The 27,874-nt window shown below is 33.7% G+C and overlaps 3 protein-coding genes across 5 annotated transcripts; 2 read left to right on the forward strand and 1 right to left on the reverse strand.

Moving 5' to 3' along the window:
• The first annotated feature begins 65 nt into the window (after positions 1-65).
• LOC128678535 (protein tumorous imaginal discs, mitochondrial-like) lies at positions 66-11,004 on the forward strand. 3 transcript variants are annotated; one of them, XM_053760108.1, is made up of 11 exons: positions 67-265; positions 461-672; positions 834-1,067; positions 1,607-1,775; positions 2,100-2,194; positions 2,674-2,832; positions 2,991-3,062; positions 3,257-3,364; positions 3,813-3,918; positions 8,945-8,975; positions 9,731-9,863. In XM_053760108.1, exons 1-10 carry the CDS (start codon positions 88-90, stop codon positions 8,956-8,958), a joined length of 1,347 nt encoding a protein of 448 aa, XP_053616083.1. In that variant the 5' UTR covers positions 67-87; the 3' UTR covers positions 8,959-8,975; positions 9,731-9,863. The 3 variants fall into 3 exon arrangements, with proteins under 3 accessions (XP_053616080.1, XP_053616083.1, XP_053616082.1); XM_053760105.1 differs by lacking the exons at positions 8,945-8,975; positions 9,731-9,863 and adding an exon at positions 4,465-6,205 and having other exon boundaries at positions 66-265; XM_053760107.2 differs by lacking the exon at positions 8,945-8,975 and having other exon boundaries at positions 68-265; positions 9,731-11,004.
• Positions 6,443-8,938, forward strand: LOC135309922 (uncharacterized). The gene is made up of 2 exons (XM_064436611.1): positions 6,443-6,454; positions 6,847-8,938. Exons 1-2 carry the CDS (start codon positions 6,443-6,445, stop codon positions 7,717-7,719), a joined length of 885 nt encoding a protein of 294 aa, XP_064292681.1. The 3' UTR covers positions 7,720-8,938.
• A 131-nt stretch (positions 11,005-11,135) lies between the features above and the next one.
• Positions 11,136-27,476, reverse strand: LOC128678814 (uncharacterized). The gene is made up of 9 exons (XM_053760637.2): positions 27,166-27,476; positions 26,582-26,738; positions 26,013-26,095; positions 14,380-14,545; positions 13,928-14,017; positions 13,460-13,564; positions 12,111-12,178; positions 11,598-11,756; positions 11,136-11,374 (listed from the first exon to the last, which is right to left on the reverse strand). The coding sequence occupies exons 1-9, from the start codon at positions 27,325-27,327 to the stop codon at positions 11,225-11,227; spliced, it is 1,140 nt and encodes a 379-aa protein (XP_053616612.1). The 5' UTR covers positions 27,328-27,476; the 3' UTR covers positions 11,136-11,224.
• Between the last annotated feature and the right edge of the window lie 398 nt (positions 27,477-27,874).

Consider the following 27,874-nt stretch of genomic DNA (forward strand, 5'->3'; position numbering starts at 1 on the left):
GGCTTTATTTTAGTTTCGTGTCTATGGTTACTCATATGTCACTGTCAAATTATCTGTCATATATATTTCATTTTCTTTTCTTCCAAAATGGCTCCAACACGGAGTATGCTCGGATTTTTAAATCCGAAAACGATTAGTGCAGTTATTACTAGCAATGTTTCGATTACTCCCAACCGTTTTATGCACAAATGCATCAAGAATTGTGATACCTATAAAAATAGCCCGGTTGTTTCTGGTGTTAAAGTAACACATAAAAATTTGAAATGTGAGTTTTACATGCTTTTGTTACATCACCGGTAACATTTTATTTAGTAGAAATGGGATATAAACATCAACTCTTTATGACAATGTTAAGATTGTATTGATCTAACAGCTCAATAACATCTTTGAACAATATTGTCTGACATTACTGTGTCCTAACCTCATTCCTAAATTTCTATAAGGTTCTAACATTTTCTAGATAACGTAGCTCAATGCTACCGACAAATTCACACTACACGTAGTCTCGGCGTGCGAGCTGACTATTACAAAGTTCTGGGCGTATCCAAGAATGCTTCTGCTAAGGATATCAAAAAGGCATACTATCAACTTGCCAAAAAATATCACCCCGATGCTAATAAATCAGATCCAGAAGCATCCAAGAAGTTTCAAGAGGTGTCAGAAGCTTATGAGGTAAGAACATTAAATGTGACCACCTATTAATAACAACAACAACAAAAACAACAAAATTGCATCACACACACACAATTTGTATTTTTATGTGTCAGTCAATCAGGTTTTAGTATTTTATATTGCCATTAGAAGTTTAGTATACAGATTCTGTATTGTTTTAGATTCTCTCTGATGAGAACAAGCGTAAACAGTATGACACCTTTGGGACAACATCGGACCAAATGGGAATGGGAGGAGGACCTAGCGGCCCAGATGGTTTCACTCACCAGTGGCAGTACAAGTCAACTATAGACCCTGAGGAGTTGTTCCGGAAGATTTTCGGAGATGCTGGCTTCAAGAGTGATGCTTTCAGTGACTTTGCAGAGAGTCAATTTGGATTTGGAGCTGCACAAGAGGTGAGGTTTCAGTTTTTTTAAGATCATTTAATATAAAACTGATACTTATTTTCTACACTTTATAAATTTGAAAGTTACAGAAATAGGTAGATGATTGGATGAGTTAAGGTCAGGATGCTCTTTTTTTTAATCTAATCTAATCTATTTTTTTGTCAATTTTATTTGGTATTGTCTGTGTTTGCATCATCAACCCTCTACAGAATGTAAAAATACAATCAGGATGTTGATGGAGAATATTAAGGACAGGTTTATGTTAGGAGAGTGGGGACATGTAGCTCTATTGAAAAAAAAACATTTTATCACATATTTCACAGATATAGTAAAAGGTTATCTTTCGAGATAACTATGTGGTAACAAAATCCAAATAAGAGAATAAAAGATAGTAAGCTGATTTATATCCAATTAAAAGAGAAAAAAGAAGAGAGAATCGATGCAATTTATTTTATTGAAATAATATTGTTAAACATAATTACCTAATACATATTATACCTTACTACATATGATTTCCACTAGGTGCTAATTGTTAAACTAATTTACAGGTCATAGTCAATCTACGGTTCACGGAAGCTGCAAAGGGTGTGAACAAGGATATCAATGTGAATGTAGTGGATACATGCCCCAAATGCATGGGCAGCCGCTGCGAGCCTGGCACTAAGTCCATTAAGTGTACCTACTGCAATGGCACTGGCATGGAGACATTCTCTAGAGGTATGTATTGAATGAATGAATAAGTTTATTACTGTAAACATGGTATGAAGAAGTCACAATGAGGAAATGATTATGCAAACACATATAGCTCCACATCAATATGTGGAACCCAATGGTTCCAACACTGTGGAAGGAACTGGGAAAACGCTCAGATATCAGAGAGGTTATGGGAACACATGTTTAGTCAGTGCATTGAAATTTTGAAGCCCCAATTAGAAAACCAAATTTCGGAGCGACGAAAATTTTTTTATTAGGTGTTGGCAATTATTTTCTTACTAAACAGATTTCTTTTGTAGTAATAAATTATTGTACTATCTGTTTTAGGTCCATTTGTGATGCGTTCCACATGTCGCCACTGCCACGGCACCAGGATGCTGATCAAGTTCCCTTGCATCGAGTGTGAAGGGAAAGGACAATCTGTAAGTAAATATTTTAATTATTTTGCAACATAGTAGCTTATTAAGGCCCGTGTACACCAAACTCGTATTTAGCATGTGCACAGGAAAATTGTATGAATTTTAAATGCGTTACAATTTCATGCTAATGTGTAGCAAAAGCCCTTGCTGATATGTGTTTCCTTTTATGTTCAACATCAACAATGATCTGTGTTTATATAAACAGGATAGACTTAATCGCAAGGATTAGTGCTTTTTTTTTCATTGTTATACTATTGTTTATTGTTTGCCTAGCAGTCGGACACATAATACAGACTGTAAAAAAAAAGAAAACTATTGTTTATTTTTTTTGAGGTCTATCTGTGAGTTCTATAAATAACAGAATTTTGCATCTATGTAAGTATGCCTGTTGGCCTTCCAAATAAAATAAAATTTCGAATCACCAGCCCCTCTACCTCGTAAAGGACAATGACTGTATATCTGAGTACATTTTAAATTAAAAGGTTCAACGCAAGAAGATAACGGTTCCGGTGCCGGCCGGCGTGGAGGACGGGCAGACGGTGAGGATGGCGGTGGGCAACAACGAGGTGTTCGTCACGTTCAAGGTGGAAAAGTCCAACTATTTCCGCAGGGACGGGCCCGATGTCCACACTGACTGCAATGTGAGTAAACTGCGTCTTTTCCTACAAGTCTATTCTATATATATGATATTAATGTTACCATGTTTTTTTTTATGATCTTACATCAAAAGTGGATATAAATTAAAATAGACTTTCAGATTTCAGGTATATGTATGTTTAATAAAAATTCGTAATTTCAGATTTCGGTATCTCAAGCAATCTTGGGCGGCACTGTGAGGATACAGGGTATATACGAAGATCACACTATTCAGGTAACATGGATCTTTCTTATTTCTTATATGTCAATAAAATAATTAAAATAAATGAAATCAAATGTAAATTGATATTAACGACAACATTTTGAAATTCCCCTGGAACAAAATTTTTAACATCAGTCTATACTTTCGCGATCGGCCTAATTACTTTTTTTTTGTATATTTTAAAAATATTTCGTCTCTTTTTACAGATAGTGCCGGGCACATCTTCACATAGCGCCATCCGCCTCTCTCGAAAGGGCATGAAGCGAGTCAGCACGCAGGGCTACGGAGATCATTACGTTCACATCAAGATACAGGTACTTATGCCTTACAGTCGTATTCCTCATGACTGAGGGTCGCTGTCATTAAGTGGAATTAATCACACATAACATGTTTTTAGCAAAATTAATCGAGTTTGGCCATTGCCTTCTCCATTTCACATACTAATCAATTAAAGTATTTGTTCACGATGTTTACCATATATTATTTGCTTTCTTGAAAGACAGTGACATGTGGTTTCCGCAAGAAATAATACAACGGAATAGAATCGGACCATTCAGTGTCTGTAAATGATGTATGAAGCGATAAACAGTCTTGACAGTTCGTATACAGCACCTGCCGCCGTCACACACACCGTCTGAGGTAGAGAAGAAATATATGAAAGCGGAACCCTGGGCTTCAACGCTTCACGGTTGCGGAAGGTACCGGGCAAAAGCCTCATTTTTCTATTTTAAATGATTTTTAATCGTCTTTTTCTATTACCAGGTACCGAAGACGCTGTCAGAAAAGCAAAAAGCGCTTATGTACGCGTATGCAGAGTTGGAGGAGGACACGCCTGGTCAGATTCTAGGAGTTTCCTACGATAGAGATGGTAAGACCAAAACGTGATTCCTATATCTTCGCTAACATAATATAGTATTTATATCGTAGTGTAGGACAATTATGAATTACACTTATTGAAATAGGTTTCTTACCGACTTCCAATAAAAGGAAAAGGTTCTCAATTTGTTGCTATATATTTTTTATGAGAATTGCTCGAAGAGGCCTGGACCGATTTGAATGATTCTTATTTTGTTCGAAAGTTATTTAATTACGTTTTGTCTTGATGATTTTGATATGAGACTTAATTCGAAATTATTATATTCGATTCAGACAAAAATTTCTTTGATGAGTCCGGAGTTATAGAGTTTGCTTCTCTAAATGGCTTGAAGGCTTGCTTTCATTTTAGTTCATTATTTTTTAGTTGCATATACTGAAAGAAAATACATGCATCTTTCGGCACTGGTCGTACAGAAACGCTAAATAGTTCGTAGCTTTGTGAGCATATTGTAGTTAAAATTGGACGTGGGAAAATTGCCTGAGAACTACTGAATAAATACTTTGACATCAACATGAAAAAACAACGTTTGTTTTGCAGAAAAAAATAAAACGGGTAGTACGAAATCAGACGAAACAATTCACCGGTTGAACCGTGATGACGGCGCGCCACCGCGCGATAGGTCCCGAGCTTGGACTTTTCTAGAAAGTCTGTCAGACGCATATAACAATAACAAAGCGTTTTTTATCAGCGGGTTCTTGATGTCTGTGTTTTTGTGCACGTTTGTGATCTTGAACGACCCCACTGATAAGTACAATGTGATGGACTATTTATGGGAATGGGAGGAGAAACAAAAACCTCTACCGGACCAACCGTTTGGCTACGACAGGGCGATTAAACGAGAGCGAGAAAAGAATCCAGATTTGTATGATGCTTGAATGGTGATGTTTATGAGAGTCAAGAGGTCATCAATTAAATACAATTTTTAATTTATTATTTATTGCACACACATATCGTACACTAGCGCCACCATCAATTTTTTAACAATTTCTTTTATCTCTTAACGTAAAAAATATTCTGAAAAATTATGCCACACTAGATAAATAATTTTATTTTAAAGTATTATATAGTCCTCCATTGCAATTGCACAGTTGTTTAAATGGAAAACGGTGGTCACTAAAATTTGTTTAATCAACTGTGACCACATTGTATCAAAGGAAACTATAATAAGTACTTTATATTAAAATTATTTATAGTGTGACATAATCTGTTGAAATATTTTTCTATATTTTGCTAAGAAATAAAAGAGATTGACAAAGTGATGGTGGCGCTAGTGTGCCGCTAATAGCGCATTAACATAGTAGCTTTGGGATTAATCGTCAGTGATGAGTGAATTCGCCGCTAGAGGCGCTGGTGCTGTGAAAGCTGGAAATATGCAGCCCGCACTCCCAAGAACTTTCGATGCACAGTACTTATATTGCTATCTCTTTCATTTGAGTGGTAACAAGTTAAGGGTAACATAAAGGTATAACGTATCTTTCATCGCTCAAGGAGGAGAGGTCGAGCCACAGATGCAAGAGATAACAATGTATATAATGTGCAATATATATACATTGCATCAAAAGTCCTTGAGAGTGCGGACTCCAATAATATTTAGATAATTTAGACGTTTTTGTTGTGTTGCGCGGGATATGCAGTATATAGCGCGGGATACACGTATAAATGTTGTTTCGATATTAGGATAAGTAGTATATAGCAACACGTATAATTCGATGATTAGACATTAGATACGAATTAACAAATAAAAAAAAATTTTTTTGTTATATTTTTCTTTTCGACATTTGTTTCTTTTGTAAAATATTTTTAGAACAAACTAAAAGTAGTTTTCTACTTGGACATTGAATTAAATGTCTTTCGTTAAAAAGACGCCAAAGGCTCTCGAAATCCATATGGATTTCACATGTGGATTTTATGACATATTTCTAGTGTAGATTCAATTGATGTAAATATTTATTTAAAAGCTGAGAACGTGCAAGCCCTTTCACATATTACAGTTGTCCATATATTTCGTTAAGAAAGCTTAGATATAAAAAAAATCGTTATAGGAAATATCTCTTGAAGTATATCGAATAGTATGTATTATATAAATATCCTCTGGATTATAAGTATACATTTCCTGTAACATATGTAACTTTGTGTATAGCACAGACAACCGAAGTATGTGATAGAGGCTGAATTTGTGATTGTTGAGCGAACAAATACATAAAGGGATATAGTATGATGGTCATATATTGTTAATGTACATTGTAAATGTTCTTGAATATATGAAATTTAATTATTATGTCGAGTTGTTTCATTTATATCCTTTGGCTACCCCCACCATCATGCTATAGGCCTTTTAACTTGCGTGAAAGGTAACAACATACACATAGTTTTGTGATCATTACACAACAAACAAGTAATATTATTCATTGCGAATACACTAGGGAATACACAATGGGCAATACCGGGATCCTGGACACTTTTTAGTCTAGAAAATCCTGATATTACAATTTGCCAAAACTGGATTTTCGTCACAATGTATGGATTTGTAAGATTTTAAAAGGGATTAAAAAGATATTTAATTTGAAATCACTATATATATTTTTTTGACTGTGGTACACAATTATTTCATGTTCCATTTGTTATCGCCATCGTCAAAATGTATGTACAAAATCAACAGAGCCTTTATAGAGGCAAATTTATTTGCCAATCACAATGTGGACACATCACGTCACAGCGATACTCACAGACTCACAGATTCATTCTCAAAAGAAGAAGAATTTAAGGCCTAATTAATATAATTTCTTATGAATATGAAGGTTCGTGAAGGTTAAATTTATAAACTTCGTGTTTAGTTACAACACATATAGATAAATATTCTACTATATTCAAAATGGTATCTCAAAAATGTATAATAACAAAAAGTTGCCAAGATTGTAGTGTAGTCGATGTAACAGAGTGGTGCATGGCGACTCTGCCTGTTATAAAATATGTAATAAACAGTTAAATACCCTCCGCAATGCTGCAGGTGTCAAGCGGAGTTCTGAGAAATTTAAGAAAAAATCGTCAAATTCCATCTCTGACGAGGAAGTCGAGTCCTATTCAGAGCACACCATTGACGAAAAGACAAGAGCACTGGTTGAGGATATAAGCAGTGAACTCGAAAAAACGTACGGCCACGAGTTAAGCAACGTTGAAATTTTATTACAATTACAGAGAAATATCAACGAACAAAAAGCCAAAATCATTGATATCGAAAGTAAAAATCAAGATTTAATAAACAGAAACAAAAATCTAGAATTAAGAATAGCTGTTTTAGAACGGAGTGAAAATGCAGTTAAGCAAAAAGCGTTATGTTTAGAGATCGCCGGCTTGCCGGACGCTACCGATGATGAAATTTGCGAAGCTCTCATCACAATAGCCTCTAAACTCGACCTAGACCAAGCTGAGATTATCTCGTCTCGAAAAGTAAAGTTTGGGAACAATAAGCCGGTGCAATATTTAATTGAAATGCAGTCGGAAAACGCGAAAAACAAGTGGATAATAGCTAGCAAAAAGACGCGCCTTACTTTAGATGCGGTATTCCCTGAGTTATCTAAAGAAGTTGCTGGCAAACCAGTCTACATCAGAGAACCTTTAACTAAACCACTTAAAAAATTGCTGTACAATGCAAAGTTACATCTAGGAGACAATTTTAGGTTTATATGGCATAAGGACGGACGTGTATTAGCTAGAAAAACTGAAAATAGCAAGGTGTATAACATTAAATCTTTGGTTGATATTACCCGTATTGTCAAAAAGTATAAACATTAATTCTGTGTATATGTGTTCTGTGTATATCTACATAAGTGTATATTTACACTTTTATAAGTGACATAGCATCTTGCTAATTTAATTTTGGGATTATACTGCGACGAACTATATACTATTTCGGCCAATCGCAGCGCGCTATATCCGTCCGCTATTGGTTGCTACTATCATCGTATTAGTATTCGTCTAGTGGCACTTTTCTATCATGTTGATTTGATTTAAAATCTAAAATACGAGCTATAGCTTGTTTTTTTTTTGATATTCTCTCGCGATTTGATTGGATTTTCGACTTCGTCAACATTGCCGCGGTAATTTTTAACTGTGTCTATGTACTCCTACTTTTTCCTAAATTAGCGTTTCTCTTTTATTAGGAATAGATTTGAAAGAATTTTAGGTTATTGGTGTTACACAATATATGTTGCTAATATCTAGAGTAGATCAATTTAAGGCCAATTGGAAAAGGAAGTATCTAGACAATTTTTTGAAAATGTTATAAGTATTATAACTTTATGAAATTTTTGTTTTTTTAGATGACGTTAATATCAGCCCTGTGACCAACCTTCAGTGGTTTAGAACAGTGTATTTTTGTAAAATGTTTTTTTTTATACGTCTATGTTTTTATACCGTGGTAATAAATTATGTTATCAAATAGATTTTAAATTATTAGTACTAGCTTCATAAAAAAAAAACTATTAAACATTGAATCTGTTTACGGGAAAGGAAGTAGCATGTAAAACAACACTAATTTAGGGAATGATTTTGCTATTTTTAACACTACTCATACTACGAGTACACACTTAGTCGTGTTAAAAAGACATCGTCGTGTTTACGTATCGCTCATACAATGAAGAGAAACGCGTGCTAGAAATGCACAAGAATAATTCTATCTTAATTAACGCTATTGCTGGATGTTGTCTTTATTTTTCTTTGTCTTTGGTCAAAGTATTGACCAATGACAACAGCCTGTCTTAAATCTATGTGCTATCATTTGGTGTATCTTATCTTTGAAAACTTAAATTCAATACAAGTTCTTTCACATTTTTTTCTTTTCGATTGAGATGAATACAAATAACATGTAATTCAGGGCTATATAGGACTCATTCAGATCTGCTAACCACGCCACTAATTATTTATCATGCAACAACTATAGTTTCCAGCTCAATTTCAAACCATGAAGATGTAAAATTCGGTCGATTTTACTCAGCAACGTGATTGTGATTGGTTATAGGTACGGTGGCATAGACCAAGAAACTGTTTTTGTGAGTGCCAAATTTGATTAATCAACAATGGTAGATTGTGTAGTTTCACTACCTAGTATATTTGTTGTTCTTTGTCACTGACATTATCAAGACCTTAAATGATATTTAAAGTTTTAACATGTATTATATGTTCGCTAAATTCGGTTATAACATAAGCTGTAGTCGCTTTCTCTCTCGCTCGTATGGAATAATATCGCTATCTCATTTCAAGTAATTACAGCGATTTGGCATTACGTATCCTTCTGTGTCAGAATATTCCATACATGTGGTTCAATCAATTAAGCTATAGGAAAGGCTGGATATAGCAATATATGTATCTTGCATTAAAAAGTTTTTAGGAGTACTAGCTCAAATATTATATGTATATAATAACATTGGTTCAAACCACTTAGACCATATAATGGTATTTATAATGTCATGGACAATTTACGATAAACTTTAGACTACAGTTAGAAACATATTTTATAATTTTTATTACCTATTCTTATTAGTAGGCAGGTCAAAATGGTAGTTATTTGGCCATAGGCGAATGCAAATACGTCATTTATTCAGATATATCGACTAATTTATATTATCATGCAGTACTCATAATAGTCACTTAAAAAAAAAAATATTACTAATCTGGTAAAAATCTGAGCACACATAATTTACACATAGATACCATACATTTATGATACCTTTCTCATGTTATTATTATACTAATTAAATGATAATATACAGAATATTAAGTCTACTTGTACTCCAAAATTTCGCAGGCAAGAAAATATCGGTCGCAGAGCCTCAAGATATAGTGGACGCCGTGAAAGAAGCGTTGAAAGAGAAGAAATCCATTCAACAGGGATCCCCCGCGCCGGAAGACGATGTAAAAGAGCCAAAAAGAAGCAAGGCTTAAATGGATAAATATATATAGGGTATTCAAATTGCTATTACAATATCCGTGAATTTAATTGCAGAAGTCACTTTGTGTGTACGCGCGTCTAGCGGTCATATTATTTGAAGTTATTTTTAGTCTATGACATTTGACTGGTAGGTTAAGTCATCAGACTTTGTTTTATAATGTAAATGAGAATTGCAATTAGATTTAATATATAAAGTCGAAATTAAAGTATTCATGATAACGACTGGTTCCTCCGTACACATTTAGATTTAATAATACTCTTATCTCTGCAAAAAATTTACCATTAATTTTTGTTTCTGTCATGCTTTAGGACCGCTAGTGGCGCCATCTATGTTTTACTATTTTGTTGTCATGATCAAGGAGTATGTAGTTCATTACGGAATATTCTAATCTCTTATAAATTCAAATAAAAATTCCATGTTTGTCATTAATTTTCTAATGTTGTCATTACCATTCCCAATTACAGAAATTATCTAATACCATATGGGTTCGTGTAATCTATATTTGGTTAATAGGGTATACATTTATTTTTTAAATTTCTTTTTTCTTTTGGTCAAAGTGGCGCCCCCGTTTCATATAATCCTCTATTATTATATAGGAAATCAAAGATGATGATAATTTTATAATATATGGATCTTGCTGTTTAACAAAATATCTATAAAGCCACACACACAAATGTCTACAAATGTATTAATCGGGTCTATAGATTTTTAAAAGTATTATTTTGGCGTCACTTACACTAATGTAAAATCACTATAACTTTCTGTGTTTCATAGCATGATTAGTTTTTGTGAATTTTATATTTCATACAATTTTATTTCATCCTTTGACATCAGTAGTTTTTATTTTAGTTCAACGCTGTGATACGACTTTTGTCCAAAGCTATTTAGTTATTAGATAAATAAATAAACATTTTAAAAAGCCTTAATTTTATATACTTACCCAAATGGTTTATTACAAAGTTTGTATCTAAATGGGATTAGACATTATGAATACAATTTGGGCATATTCTCTATGTCCGAAGAGCAATTAATTTTGTCTATTTCACAAAATGTCCAGTTTGACATATTATGTGAAGCTGTAAATAGCCGTTGACTAGTTCGTAGGAAATTAAAACACTCAGATATCGAATACTGATTTTCATTACAAATCCTTTGCTCCTCTAACCATTATTTAAAGGTAACTTTTTACACTATACATACCTGTTACAGATTATATAAGGACATGTGGCACTTTTGCAGTTGGCGTAATCATAATGGAATTTCTGAATAACTTTACAGGAAAAACAATATTTATTATATATTGATAATAAATAATCTTTTTTTTAACGAGAAATACTATATTATATTATTCACAAATCGTAATCGAACAGTTTGTAATGGTCGGCCACAGAGTAAGCAGCGGCCATGCTGTGCAGTCTAATGGTCGCCAGCACGCAGGACAGCAGAGTCATCGCGCCCTCCACATAGAAGCCGTACAGGAATCTTACGTGTTCCTCCACCTAGAAGAAAAAGATGTTTTATACAAATGAAATTTTTTGCTTGCTCTTATTGCATTGTCATCCAAAGTAAACGTTGATGTTCGTCTTCGTTGGTAACGCCTGGTTGTATTGTGCATATTTTCTAGACCTAGTTGTAGCCTTTAACATACCGGCTAGGTATATCTAGTAATAGGGCTGCCCCTGGATTCTTAGAACACATTATTGAACAAGATCACAGACTCACGTGTTCGAGCCCTCCACTGGTGGTGAATTCCAGCGGGAACATGGCCACGTCCAGCCCCTTCTTACCCCGGCACACTCCGAACGCGACAGCCCCGACAGAGTAGTACAAAATGGCTGCCAGAGGCACGCCGCGGCAGACCCATAGGAATCTTAACGAATGCTGAAATGTGGAATATTTATTGGCGAACTAAATACTTCGTAAGATATTGTGATTAGGCGAAAATTTAAATGTGAGTGAGTTACATATTCGAATATTACTTGATGGATTTCGATGAAAATTGGGGCTCGATTACCACGCAATCGAAGTTCATTTCATCAATTTTTACCAATTTGCTTCGAAGCCCATCTAGTAATATTCATTGTTGGTTTTAAGCAAATTCCTTTGTAATGGAATTTTATGTATTTCCAATTTTAATGGTTCTATATGCTTATAGTTTATTTTGAAATGTTATTATTTAGTCAGGCCAGAAATTATCATTTAGTTTCATACCGGTACGTAATTATGAAGACTCACCAATATTCTTTCTCTGAAAGATTTTCTTCCCTTCATAACATCTGAATTTCTGCTGCAAGTCGGGCTTCCTGAAATATATTGCTTTTGTTACCTGTTTTCGAGAACATGCACAGTTAAAATGTTCTTCTTTTATACTAACTTATAAAAAAGTCTTGAAACTTCAAAGGTTGGTCAATTGGTCATAGTAAATCTCTATTTCATCGAGCGTTTTCAGCCACTGTATGTTGGAACCACCGAGTAAGTAAGGAAAACGAAGTTCGCTTTTCTACTTTTTCGTCTTCACTTTGCACGGTCGTCGGCATCCCTAGTTGTCAGACCATTGACACTCATATCCTTGACGACATTAAGCCAACACATTAGTAAATATTAAACATTATAGGTACATATTGGCAGGCAATATCGCAAATGGTATGCAAAATCAATGTTTACCCAATTACAGTGTACAATAATCACTTTCCGCTTCACCCTCTGACAAACCGACAAGCCGCTAAGTGATTAGAGCTAAATATTTACTGGTTATCTGAACAAACAAACAATTAATTCAGTGTACCTACCTACTCATCACTTAAATACTGTGTTGTTCTCAATATGTAGATAAGTATACTAAGTGCGAAGTGGTTTGGTGAGAAATTGTGTTTATTCGATGTAATTTCTGAAAATATTAAATTCTTGAGTGAAGGGTTTAATATTTTGTAAGAGACGGTTAGCTCCAAATAGGTTGCAATCCCGCAAAGTTTTAACTTAACTTTTGTTTTAAAAATAAATAATGTCTTTGAAACGAATTTGGTTTCATTCCCGCGCAACAGAATCGCGGGAATTGCAATCTCTAAACCCAAAGGTGCCCAAAGTTAGTTTCCATAGAATAGGTAGGCACTATAATACATACTTAAGTAGGTACCTACTTACCTACGTACATATAAACATCTCGATAAATATTCAAGACGGAACGTGTATACCTATCATTTTCAGATTAAGTGTTATCATTTTCATGTTCCAGCTCGGTTATGTTTATTAGGATTTTCATAAAAATCCACCCACGCTTAGGATCAGCGACAGTATAGTTACAGTAAGGCCAGTACCGATCGAAGTTCGGGCAATCTAGCTTAAGTTATATTAATTAGGATTTCCTGGGTCGATATATGACGATAAAATTAAATATGTAATAGGTGAATCAGTATAGTTTAAATGGGAATTGTTGTCTCTTCACCGCTTAATAGACATTCAATTTTTTTGAACTTAGCTTATTTAGGAGTACGGGAGGGTTAGGGCAGGGAATTCACGAGTTCAAAACTAGTCTATGCACAAACAAACAATATAAATTTGTACAATTAGATAATGAAAAAAATTACCTGCATTTTTGTCTGTTGTAGAATCTTCTTGTATTAGGTCGGATTTCTTATCTGCCCTGATGTATCTACCGACTTTGCATACGATGCATGTACTCAAGTTCACCACTGATGACAAAATTCAATCAAACTTGTTTGATTAACAAGTTCATTATATTATTAATATATACGAGCACTCATGCCCATCTAGCTAGTGCGTGTATAAGTTAGGGAACATTTAAACTATCAGAGTCTAAAGTACTTAATGAAGCACCTCTTTCAGGACAACCCTGGTTCAGCGGTAAGGAGACTGGCACCTATTATCGAAAAGTCTCAGGTACAAATCCTATCTGTGCCACGAGTTTGTATTTGCTTTTTAATTTCTGTTTTTTTTTGTGTTAGGTATGCTGTGTGCTGTAAAATTATTTCAATACAAAAGCATACTCTAGTAGAGAGACCGAGAACCATCCAATATATTGTGTTGGCACTTACTCAAATAGATGTGTGTGGGCACGGCTAATATTGCATACAGGAGGGCTGCAGTTCTGCCTCGTAATGTTTGTGGGACAGGAGCACCAAAACCTGTTAAATTAAGTTATTTGATTCCTTGTTCCTTGAAATGAATCCTTATGCGTACATAACTGTTTCAATTGATTACTCTTGTTCTTTGAGTTGGTTTAACAATTTGTCATGCACTACCTGTTTCTTGTGAAGGAAAATAGGTTTAAAGAATTTATTGTCATAAAAAGGCTACAATAAATCCACTTACATAAGAACAAAATAAACATAAAGATGCTTAAAAAACTAGAAAATGATTTGAGGAAATCTGTACTCTAATCAACGATTTATCAGCTCATATGTGAAATGGCGGCGAAAGTAAATTGCCGAGAAAATTATCAAAAGAGAAGATATGGCGATAAAGACAGATGGCCGTAAGTATGAACCTAGTGCAGTCATGACGTAAACAGTGAACAGGAAGGTTCCGGCGGGTGTCCAGTATTGTCCAGGTTGCAGGATGGCGCCGCGACCCACGGCTTGCATGGTCAGCTTGCGTTCCTCACCTATCCGCTTCCAGATGGCTTCCTTCCATTTGGGAGAGAGAGGGGTTATCTGTAAAATTGAGGTATTTTGTATAATTATGTTATGCCAAGGTATAGATTAAATATATTTCATATAGTTTTATACAGATTCTAAGGTGTTTTAGATATGAAACTGTTACAACTAGGGCCTACTGGTGGAAAAACTATATTTTTATCTCTTGATCCATTAGTGGATCTAGGAGTTTAATACGTTTCATCCATGATTAAACAACATACTAACCTGCAGACGATTCGACGGAGAAAACAATTTAGTCGGTACCTACGTCCTGTCTTCTAGGTGCTAATGCATCGAGTGCTCAATTAAAATACCTATGTATATCCCTACCTAACCACAGATTTATATATTAACCTCAAATACCTAACAATCAAAGGAATAAAAAAACTAACCTATGAGCATGTTCATGATGTGCAGTTAAACATATTTAATACATTATGTATTACCATCGAAAGTGTTAAGGTGATACAATCGGCGTGATACAGGTATTTTGTAGGTAAAAAGAAAATCCCAATTTTAACCGAGTTTTTAAAAAGTTTGTAGAAATGCTCAAACAATCTATAAGGATAAAGTTTAGTACATCTAGTTGATAGGTCCACTTCAACCAGTGACCTATTGTGGGATAATCAAATCGAGCGTTTCTATAGGAGTGAGCTCGAAGGCCAGGGCTGTCTCTGACAACGAGTGGGTAATGAAGCGATGGAGAAAGTACATTGTCGAGCAATGTTTATGGGTAAAATTATTGGTTCTATAAGAAACTGCAATGGATGTCATCGATTTTGTGAATTATTTTGGGATCTTGTACAGGTTTTGGTATCATATTTCAAGGAAGTTATTAATATTTTTGTTACATTTCAGTTCAGCCTATTTTATCTTACTGTCATAAGTGTCACTTACTAATCATAAGGTACTTTTAAAATTTGATATATCCCGAATGCTACCTACAATTTAGGGATTTTCAAGGCAAGATAGAATGGACATTTTTTGAGCTTGCTTGTAATACCCTAGACCTCATCTTTGCTTCCCACCTGGCTAGATTGACATAGATTGGGATTGAAAAAAGATTTGTGACTTCATAGAAACTTAAAACATTAATGCAACTGAGACTTGATATGAAGATATATATAAAGTACAATTTTACAGGACTCTGGGTACTTAGACAGGTACAAAAAAAAAAGCATGGACAATTTCTTCTGTCTACCAGTGTACTTCCCAAGTGCAGTGTTATAGAAAATCTGCACGTACGTCGACATAATACGGCAATGAGTCGGGCTAATGGCGCAGAAACCTTACTTAGCGGATTGAATTCTTCCTGCTTCAATTAACAAGCCCATTTCTCTTCGAATGGGCTTATAAGGATATATGTGTCTTGGATATTCACTTGTTCTATGCGGGTTTATTTTATTGGCTATTTTTGGGAGTAAACCCATCTTAATAAGTTAGTCTCTGATAATATCATACAACACGTGTTTTTTTTCTTCAGTTTTTACATTATAAATATATATATATATATATATATATATATATATATATATATATATATATATATATATTAGGACAAATCACACAGATTGAGCTGGCCCCAAAGTAAGTTCGAGACTTGTGTCATGGGATACTAACTCAACGATACTATATTTTTATAATAAATACATATATAGATAAACATCCAAAACCTGGGTCAATCAGAAAATGATAATTTTTCCATCATGACCTCTCGGTTCAGTGGCAAGAACTTTACCACTGCGCCACCGAGGCCGTCCTTAAAATTGGAAGAGTGCTTTTGAGAATGATGAAGAATAGGTACACACTGGAATATAAGTTCAATGTATAAACGTAAAATGTAAAATATATGTAATGTATAAACATACTTTTTTATAATCTAGGAATTTCTAAAGGCTTAGAAAAATAAATAGCATACCTACGATACAAGGAACTTTACGTTATTAAATACTGAAATTGCAATTTTCATTTCCAATACTGGCGCAGCTGTGTCAAGTTGCCGCCGCCGCTGCGCCGATTAGTTAGAAGTACATAGGTAGTGCATAATTTAAAAATATGTTTTTTACCAGCTTTTTGCTCGCGACTTCGTCAGCGTGTAATAGTTGTATCTGAGAGCATAATTATAATTATGCTATATAAGAATATTTTTTGCCCATGCTAGATAACTAATTTCTAAGACCGATATTTTTGTGTGATAGCCATTTAAATTGTCTGTAAACATGATTTTCAAAAAATCTTTCACCCCCAATTATATAGTCTTTTGGGGGTTGATTTATTAAATAAAAAGTAGCCTATGTTTGTACTTGTGTACCCTTTAACATATGCATATAAAATTTCTCATTTAATAAATTAGTATAGTAGAGTTTCAGTCCTTGACTGAAAGTTAATGAAAGTTAAGCTCCTTTTAAGATCACCGCAAAAATAATTTATAAACTTTTACATTTTCCAATTTGGCCATTAGCATTTCTCGCTCACTGGATGCTTGAAAGGCTGTGTTGAAAGGGTAAAATTGAATAATTATTTAAGGCCTACTTAATTAAAGATTAGGTTATGCACAATTTAAAAAAAAATATGATAAAAAATGGTAAGTAAACATTTTAGGTATAAGTTTTCGTATCTTACTAACATACCATGGACGACTTTGTCTGAAATAAAAGCATTTAATTTTTGTATGTACCTAACAACAGTCAATTTTAAGACGATATATGATATGTCCTATCTTATTATGTATCTTATTTACTTTTCATAAGGTTAAACCTCTCTCGCACAATTAATTTATCTTTTAGCTCAATTACCTACATGATCTCTAGGTGACCCAACGACGTACGAAGTAAATACGGAGAAAAAAAAATCTCATGTTAATAATTGTTTATTATTTATAAAAAAATTAGGAAGTACGAAAAGAAAACCAATCAAAAATCAGTTACGGTTCAATCTGAAAACCGCAGTGAAATTGGACAAGGGATTTGGTAAAAAAAACCAGGGCATATTACATTACTGCGGGGACAAAGTTTTTACATGACAAAGGGTCATCGGGTACTTTATGTCAGCGGGCTTTGGCAAATTCATGAAATTCCTCCCGGGACGACCGCCTCCTGATTCAGGTTAAGAACGCCGAATTATTTTACGCTTCTCACCGAGACATTTTATTAGATACTTTATTAAAAATTGTATTTTGGTAGTGAAACGCATGTTTTGTTAATTTGTTTCTGCCACAGGTTTCTGCCGCCAAATGACAATGCCTGCATTGTGAAACGTAGTTGTATAAATTGCATTATTACATACAACTATATTTACATAAACTTTCCCGGTTTTATAAAAGACATGTCAAAATTAACACTGCCCTTGTTCAAAATGGCGGCGGCATTCCTGTGCACGAGTCGACACAAGTCCTCATTTCACATGTCGGAAGCCCATTCATACTCTACGAAACTCAATTTCTCGCGTAGAACAGAATTTAAAACAAAGGACAGAAAATGAATGTTTGTGTGGAAACCGCGCGTTTAATATAGGAATGAAAACTTTTGCGAGGAAAAGTTTGAATTTCATAATAGGAAAGGAACGTTTTTATTGTTTGAATGAATCTGGAATATATTGAAAATAAATGGCTTGCTTTTTCTAAATCTATCAGAAGGTTTGTACAAAAATAAGTTTTAAATTTAATAACAAATTTTAAGAAATATTTATATAACATAGTTACGATTATAGGGAAAATTGTAATTGATAGACAAACTATAACCTGAAATTTCTAAGAAAGCAAAGCGAGTGGAAGTCTTCGAGGGAGAGCAGGCAGAATCAGATTGCGTCAGTATAGAGTCTATTCTGATTGATCATAGAGGACGTGCAAGTTTCGGTGAGTATTTGATTCATACAAAGCTGTGATGCAAAACATAAAAGCCCCTATACTAAAGTCGCTAAGTATTTCGTCGCTGTCGCTAATATATCACTATTTTGGTATCACGTGGAAATCAACAGACACAGATTTCTGCATACATCAATAACTGAGCGTTTCTATTGCAAAGAAGTTTTTAATTTCCTTCCCCATTAAGTACTTCAGATTTGCCTGTTTATTTTTTGATAATATTTGAGTTGGAAAGTTTTTAGGGTTATCGTTCAAGTAGGTAAAATAAATTAATCGAATACATAAAGCAAGTGCACAACTTATTTAAGTAGGCAAGTAATAGTTTCAGTCTAAAAATTCTAAATTGTAGTGAACGTTATTTTTTACCAAAACTCCGTTAACACAAGTTTTTATTGTCGACATCCGAATATTTATTCGTAACTATGCAAATAAATAACATACAGCGCAATCCACTGAAATCTGCTCCAAAGAGATTCAAGTTTACATTGTAAGTAAATTATAATAGCTTATAAAAAATATATTCGTAAACATACATAGAATAATATTATAACCTTTATAAGCGCATGAGATATTGCATTTTCTGAAGTGTTTGGCCGTAAACCCCAAACTCCACTGCTAGTGTTACGCTACGCTATATAAAGCTTAACTAGGTACAATGGAATGCAACTCAACTATTTGTCGAATTTGTTTCGTATACATATTCTTCTTTTTTTCGAGTCGAAATAGAAGAAGAACAATAAAATTAATTTAGCCAGTAAGTGGCCAGAGCTAAGGCAATTTTTAGATTCAAAAGTTTTTCGCTTTATTCTCATATATATAATTGTTCATATATAGGTAATTATATGAATGAAGAGAACAATCTTTGATTTACAAAAAAAATTACATTGTTTTATTTAAAAAAAAAAACTAAATAACACACCACATGATCCCTATTTCTCATTATCATATTTATATACTTTGAAATTTGTTAAAATTTCATGTTTTCATTGAATTTTTGAATGTTCGTACACAGTTCGATCTCCTCAGTGATGGACAGAAGTCCTAATTGCGATACATTAGAGGCGGGGCGAGGGAGCATCACGCACGAGCTTATCCCGAGAGTATTGTGATTTATGACGTCTTCTGCATCCTATCATATTTCCTTTCATATTTTATATCAATATTTCTTAATGTTAAACGTAAACAAAGGACCAGGTTCCCCCAAGTTCTACGATACACGTATTATCGTAGAACTTGGGGGACATGACATCTGCTTTAGAAAAAACCTGACACACAATCACAACTTATAAATAATAATATTTAAAAGTTTATTCGTATGTAGATATATAAATAATATATACAATTACTACTTAATTGCATTTTGACATTTTTTTCAGATCTATATAAATTGTCATGGACCAGAAATTACAATAATTTCAATGACATTGTTAATTTAAGTCGAGACCCGTTCACCTACCAGCTTTATCTACCAATGGGTCTATGGGGACGAAGATTCATTAATACTTAGAAACAGTAACTGGGCACTCTATACAAACTACAACAACTATGACTATGACAACTTTTTGGACCATTATATGTTAAATATTTCAAATAAAAAGCTTTCAGCCCATATAGCAGTTTTAAATACGAGTGTCACTCATCGTTCGATCATCGTTCAGTGTTTCTTAGTCTAAGCTCTGTCAAATGTAGTGACACCTGTTCAAAATTTGTAAATCTCACAGATTATAAAAAGGCTCTTGTTATTTTGAGTAACAAGGATTTAATAAGTATGCTAAATTGCGAGGATCCCAATCTTGTAACTCAGAAATTAATTCATAAATTGACGGAGTCTTTGAATGAGTCTAAGACTATTATTTATCTTACTAAAAGTAAAAGGAGCCTCCAACCTTGGATAACTCCTGGAATTTTACGCTGCATAAGAAATAGGAATAAAATGCAAATGAAACTTAGACGCGACCCAAACAATGAAATGCTAAAAATAACCTACAAAAGATACCGCAATTTTTGTAACAATTTTATCAAAAAATTAAGATGTAGTTATGAAAGAAATCAGCTAGTCCTATCCGCTAAGAATTCAAAATCTCTTTGGAATAATATAAAATCTATTACTCACATAAAAAACACTAAATCTCATAATTCAGAATTACTTAAGGTGCAGAATTCCCCTCATGAATCTGTAAACTCTATTAACCAATATTTTGCTTCAATAGGAAGGAAACTAGCCAAAACAATTTCTCGCAGCTCCACTTCTCCACAGAACTTGTCTTCATGTTCTTCTAAGTCTTCTTTTGTTCTTCTTGACACAGACCACCAAGAAGTTGGAAGTGTTTAAAGTCAGAGAGCACCCCTGGATGAGATAATATAACTACTGGTTTCCTTAAACTAGCTATTGATCAGGTCGTTCCTGTGATTGAACCTCTGTTTTCGAAAAGGAATTTTCCCAACTCTTCTCAAATCATCTGTTGTTATTCCAATTCACAAGGGTGGAAGCAGAGACGATGTTAACAATTATAGGCCAATTTACATCTTACCTACTATATCCAAAATTCTGGAGAAACTTTTGAATATCCGTCTTCTTAGCTTTTTCAACAAGTTCAGAATTTTTTGAAATTCACAGTTTGGATTCTGTCAAGGTAAATCTACTGAATACGCTATCCTAACCCCGACGTCTCTAACTGTGAATAATTTAGACAAGGGAAAAAATGTTTACCTGTATTTCTTGACATTAAAAAAGCTTTTGACACCGTCGTCGTATAATTTGATCAGCGACTTTCCTGGCACTCTCATGTTGAATTTATAAATAATTAAAATTAAATTAGATTTTTAAAACATTAAGATATATAGCTAACAAAAAGTTGTTAAATCAAACTTATTGTTCTTTGGCACAGTCAGTAATTGGCTATTGTATTACTATATGGGGTGGAGCAAATAAGACAAAATTTCTTGAGGTGGAGCGGGCCCAACGCTGTATTCTCAAGGTTATGTATTTTAAGCCCTTTCGTTTTCCAACAGAAGAACTGTACTCACTCTGTGGACTATTATCCATAAGCTTTACATACTACATACAACTTTAAAACTTCATAGAACCATACCTTACAAACCTGACTGTACTACTAATAACAAAAGAAGGAAAAATAAAATTGCTCATTGTTATCCCAGAGAAACGAAATTCGCAAAATATCAGTATGAAACACAATCAGCATGTCTTTATAATAAAATTAATGAAACCCTCGATATTTATTACGATTACGCGAAGTCAAAAATAGGATTACTGACTGGTTGAAATGAAACGTCTAAATTACAATGAAACTGAATCATTAATTAAATCAACGGCCTAACTAACACACCTACACTTAACATAATGCACGCAAAATGTAAAATTAAGATTAAATGAGTTTACTTACTTCTAGTTTATAATGTGTTCTTTTGTAAAGTATGTTAAGAAAGAGCAGGGCACAGACATTTTTTGCCTAATAGGCAGCTCTCACACTCACATGATATTGTACATAATCTTGCTAAAGAAATAAATACTTTTTTATCTTTTCTATGAAAACGTTTACGTACCTATTAATTTATGATTGCGCATTTCCATGTAAGTATAAAATAATTACAAAAAATAATAATCATATAATGCACTAACATAGCACAAATAATTACTAACATGACTATGGATTTTTGAAAATAAACGATTCTTAATTTCAATTCAATTCGTCACAGACACATAGTTACATTTATATATGACATATTTCCTTGAGAAAATAAATACATTAATTTTAAGTTTATTCGTTATAGTTAAACTAAAACTAAGTATGTAGGTCCTCATTCATACCATAGCTTCTCATTCCGCAAATCCTGAACGTCTAAACCAAGTCGAATCCAGCCAATGAAATTCCGTCGAATCGAACGGCTGGACTGAACTTGGTTCACTGGCATCCTTTGAATGCCTGTCCATGTCCAGTATCATAGGAGCGCTGTTGTCAATTATTGGTATTTGTCGCCACATTCTGGGTCGAGAATTATTACCTAGATTCGTTCGAATGTAATATTCTAATATTAAATTTAAATAGTGATGACAATATGGCGTTTTGGCAAGTCCAAACATCGCTCAAAAATTGTGCAATGGTTAGGTATATTTTACATAGTAAGTTTACACTCGAGATATACTTTGGTTGTTGATGTGATTCTTTTATTGACGATTATATAATTTTTCCAAGGGGCATTAAATGAATATTTTCTTCCCAAATAAGAACATTTCCAAAATCCAATGTCAACCTTACAAACATAGTGATATCCTAAATAATCTAAAAACATGCTCTTATAGATTACTGATTACATATTTAACTGATTCTCCGCGAAACCATCTACACTATTGTAGGTCGTAATTGTACGTTAACTGGATAATGAATATATACCTACATAGCTCTACTCGCTTTGACGTGGCTAAAATAAATTGTCGATGATTACATACGTATTTGTGAACATGTGTGTGTTTGCAGCGATTTACACAGATAACATAGTATGCGCATAGTATACTATCTCCGGCTGTCGCTGGAGTTTAGCCAAACTGCAATATTAATCAGACGCTTCAGAACAAACAGACTCAAACGAGTGGTGTGAAAACACGAGTCTGCGTTTACCAGATAAATCCGGTTATACATTTTAGTGATTGTGTTGTGTGATACCAACATTTTAAAATTTAACAAGTTAATAGCTTGAAATATATAATAATACATAATTAATTCCTCATGGCCACGAGTGACGCGACACGATTAAAAAATAATATCATTTAAGTACCTATTTTTAAAGACAGAATTAACCTGGAGAACCTTGACCTTACTAATAATTCAAGAGAGCATTAATAATTTATTAGACGAAATAATTTAGCATAATATTTAATTTAGCAAAATTTATAATAACGAAATAGTAAAAGAAATAAATTAGCAATGTAAAGGGAATAAGTTTTTCAGTAGAAACATTTTGTGAGAAGCTTTTAAAGTCGTCAGGGAGAGCATACAAAAATCATCAAAATTTCCACGCCACTTCAGTTCCCATGTCATGGGAGTGGAAGTGCTCAGCCCCAGCTCTTTAATATTTTGTATGAATAATGCATAACAGATTACAATATAATTTCTCCTACCGCCAAAAATATATTTTCAATCAGGGTTACAGTCTACGTGAAGGGCTCGTGATAGACGTCTGACATCCAAAATCAATATACTCTGATTGAATTGGTTCCTGAATTTTCCAGTGGCACAACATGACAGATTGATTGGTATTTAAAACAATGATTAAAAACTGATGGCTCCCTTTGTACATCTACTTCATAAATGTTAAACTCATTTTTGTATAAATTCGGCGAAAATCGGGCTTTATCTTTCTTTGTTCGAACGAAATACGTTGGAAAATATGGAAATAACACGCCACAATGCTATTGTAAAGAGATGTAATTATGAAATCGTTTCACGCCGTATTGAATCGGGAAGCAGTTATTTATTGAGATTAAATTGTGATTCTTTCTTATAATTATACTTTGGTACCTGTTAATAAAGATGGTACGGCCGTGCCTTTTATTTGCTCGACTTGCGAGGGCACTGCCGTGCCCCCAGATATGGTTTAAACAACGTAGGTGAGGCAAATTATGTAGGTATGACTTTCATCTACGTTTATCCAATTGTATTGTAGGCGATCAGTAAAATAAAGTGTGCGAAAAACGAATTAACGAATTTACCGAGGACATGGCAATACTTTTTTACTAGGTTACGGCTATTTTAATTCAATCATCTAAAAAAAATATCTTTCAAGCTTCTCTGATTATCTGTTTAAAATTAGAGAAATAAAGAACTTTTGCTGGTTCCCGAACGTTCCCTATTATATTTTACTTGATATGAAAAGTTTGTTCAAAAATAATAATACATTTTAATTTGAAGTTTGCACTGAGAATATTCACGACCGTTTGCAGCATTCCAACGTAAATTGGCGGGAAAATTCTGTCCAAAATCCGAAGTTCCAGGAATTCGGTATGTCGGACAAGAACACAAATTAAAAATACCTTGTACTTAGATTAAAGTGGGACTTTTCACAATTTCAGTCAATGCCTAAAAAGACTCCCAGTTAATCTGTAAGCTGTATGGTATTTTACTTTTCCGTATAAAACTGAAAAATGGTTTTGTAGAACTTTCTTTTGTGTAGTAGGTAAACAAAAAAGTTGCATCTGAATTGTAAGTTCGTCATTTAATTTTTACGTGAACGTGTAGAAATATACGTGAAAAAGGAATTGTACCAGCAAAAAAGAATGATTTTTTTTTTCAGGATAGATAACTCAACCATATCTCGAGCACACAACAAACATTCTACTTAGAACAAACGTACTTTTTTCAATCCAATTTCGCTAATCTCCGTATATTGCCGGTATCGCGCATAGTTGTGACGATACGAAGCCAGGAGGCTTTAAATAAATAACCTTAAAATTCGGCTGTGATTTTACAATCGGATCCCTGCCTGATGCCAACCCTCCTTGGGCTATTGTTGCCTATCTACTAAGGCTATGTATCTTTCAGTCGCTTCGTACGACATCCATACGAGGTTGTGGAATGGTGGTTAGTATTCTAAAGCGGAATCACACGCAACAATTCTCTCAAACCACAACTTTTTTCTTAAGCAGGTAAGTACAATAAATTACATATAACACTTATTTTTTATCCGAATTGATTGGACCCAAAATTTTCTCGCAAACCAGTTTTCTATGTAAGCTTCACCCGAAATTGTCATTTACATGTACACTTTTCCTTCTGTTGACATGTATTCCTGAGGGATGAGGGTTTTCTCGGAATGTATCGATAATGGATCCTGTTGTTAACCTACTTCGAAACGAGGAATTTTAATGTGGATTATTTAGCTTTTCTTACTTTTAAAGTGCGTTATTCCTAACACTGGTGTCAGGTATTGTTCAAGTTTCGCAAAGGCATTTGTCAGACTTTACGACTACCTACCGATTATTTATATGTAGTAGATTAGTAATAGATGTACCTATTTTATTATATGAGGTGACTTAGTTATAAGCACTATTTGTAGTTGCTTTAAGATCATTGTAACACTTGGTTGGCGAATAAATAATATGAAATAATATGAATATGAATAATTTTGTATATACATAAATATTTATATACACATATTTACTGCATTGATATATTTTACCATCTCATTCTGGATAATACAGTTTCTCTTCGCGAGCAATACACGCTCTTTCGGGAATATTCAAATTTCATTTTCAGAAATGTGCAAATTGGTACGTAACATATTCGTCTTACTCCTCAGCGTTATGATATGAATAAGATAAACCTTTTGCGCAACCATGTTACGACGTTCTTTATGTTTAGGCTTCCAATAGGTAGTCAAAATTTAGTTTATCAAATAATAAAAATTTCATAGATTATATACTTTCATAGTTTCTACATATACGTATATAACTTTTTAATCGTCATCATTTTTCGCAGCTACAACAAGTTTTTTTTTTCAATTTCCTCGTAAACTGTCGAAAGTGGCCAGCGTCATAGTTTTTTCAATTTTTTAAAGAAATGCACATATTAGAAGTTACATGTCTATGAAATAAAAAGGCCTTACTTGACGCAACTCGGTTGCCAGGTCTATCACAAGTTGATTTTGCTGTTTTTCGAAATCCCTTGATACTTTGATCTCGTAAGGTTCTGAAATTAATATTTATAGCACAGTATATAATTATTATCTTTATATTTCTGTAAGGAACTATTATACATATATCCCCTTAGGGATATTATACTGAGTAGTTTTATTCTTCTTGGTCTAGTGATTTTATGGCTTTTTACCTAGTCTGGTTTTAAGCCATAAAATATCGAGAGTAACTATATTTTTTTGAAGGCGGTTTGATGACGCCAAAATGCAAAATAGAGTTATCTTAAAAAGTGTTTACATTTTTAAACAATCTACAATACACTATATACTTGATGAGAAAAGAAATCATGTACCTAATTTGTTACAAAACATATAAATCTAATGATTTTTAAGGTTAAAATACTTGGGGTTTTGAAATACTCAATCACATCGGTCAGTTACGTGTGATTTATTGATCGAAAAGTGGCTATCAAATCAAATTACTAAATAAACCTTGTGAAAAAAAATAATAGACATACAGTTATTGTAAAACCAAGCTTAACCTTCATAGTAGTTGATAATGAAGATCCAGATCACAGTCCAAATGACGAGGAAGGTCGCTATCCCGAGCTGACAGACGCAGCAGCGGAACACTGTGGAGCACAGTGATTCGTCCGCACTCTCCGGCGCCGGACAGACCTTCAACCAGCATGCTGGTATCTAAACATTACATTTTAAACTAATGTGATATTGTTATCGTCAAGTAACTATTTTTTTTTATTTATAATCATAAATAATAAAGAGATTCCAGCTCGTCGACGTTTGGAAGGGTTCCAAGAAGGCTGGCAGCATTACCCCTCTGAACCGCTATGGCAATCCTCTGTGCAAAGTAACTGCCCGCCCTTGGATCGCCCGTTACCTCACGGAGACGCGTTGAAATATCAAAATCTAAAATATCTATCAAATATCTTTCAAATTTGTATTTTTAAAATGATAATTTTTATTTTCGTAACTTATTTACTTACCCTATGAAATTAATTGTTTCTCAACAACAAAATTTAAAAAATAAACAAACACTAACTGTATTAAAATAACGTCTTGATTTTGCAAAATCATGAAACAAAACTTAAATATTTCTACCACTAACCTTTTGAGGAAAAACAAATTTATTGTGGGTTTGTATTGACTTATCCATTTTATTATCATGTAATTCGTTGTTGTTTTCGATCAAATTAGACATGTTACCTAGCCTATTATTTGTTATACTAAAAAACTTATCATCCTGCATATTTCTATCACTTTTAACCATTTCGCAAGCACCTGGCAAGGATCTGTAGCCGCAATTCCTGTGCTTGATAGAAGTCAAATCAAAATCAACGCTTCTATCGTGGTATACTTTTCGTTTCACCCAAAATCCATCGCCACCCAGTTTTGTATTGTCAATGTTCACTGAAACTGTACGTGTTTTGGGTTTGACCTTAGTAACTTTTTTGTAAAGCGGTTTGACGAAGTTAATGTTTTTAAATTTATGTTTCAAGGAGGTCGTCTTCATGGTTTCACAGTATGGTCTACACTGCACCGTCTAAACTTACCTTAATAGCGTGCCTGAAACTTTTAAAGTTGAATGCACCGGAAGTAATTGCAAGTGAAGTGAAGTGGTGCTATCAATTTTCAGATTTGAATTTAGTCCTGGATTTGGATAATGGTACTTCATTTAGATAGTTTTGTTATGCATGTTTTTAAGGAGTTTATATTTTAATTTGTATTTATTTTGTGACAGTGCTCTAGGTGCTCAGTGAGCAGTTCTGAATTTTTTCATCATCAATATTATTTTCAAAATTGGTACTTGATTGTCT

Source organism: Plodia interpunctella, chromosome 20 (assembly GCF_027563975.2).
Source record: "Plodia interpunctella isolate USDA-ARS_2022_Savannah chromosome 20, ilPloInte3.2, whole genome shotgun sequence".
In the NCBI taxonomy this organism is placed as follows: Eukaryota; Metazoa; Arthropoda; class Insecta; order Lepidoptera; family Pyralidae; genus Plodia; species Plodia interpunctella.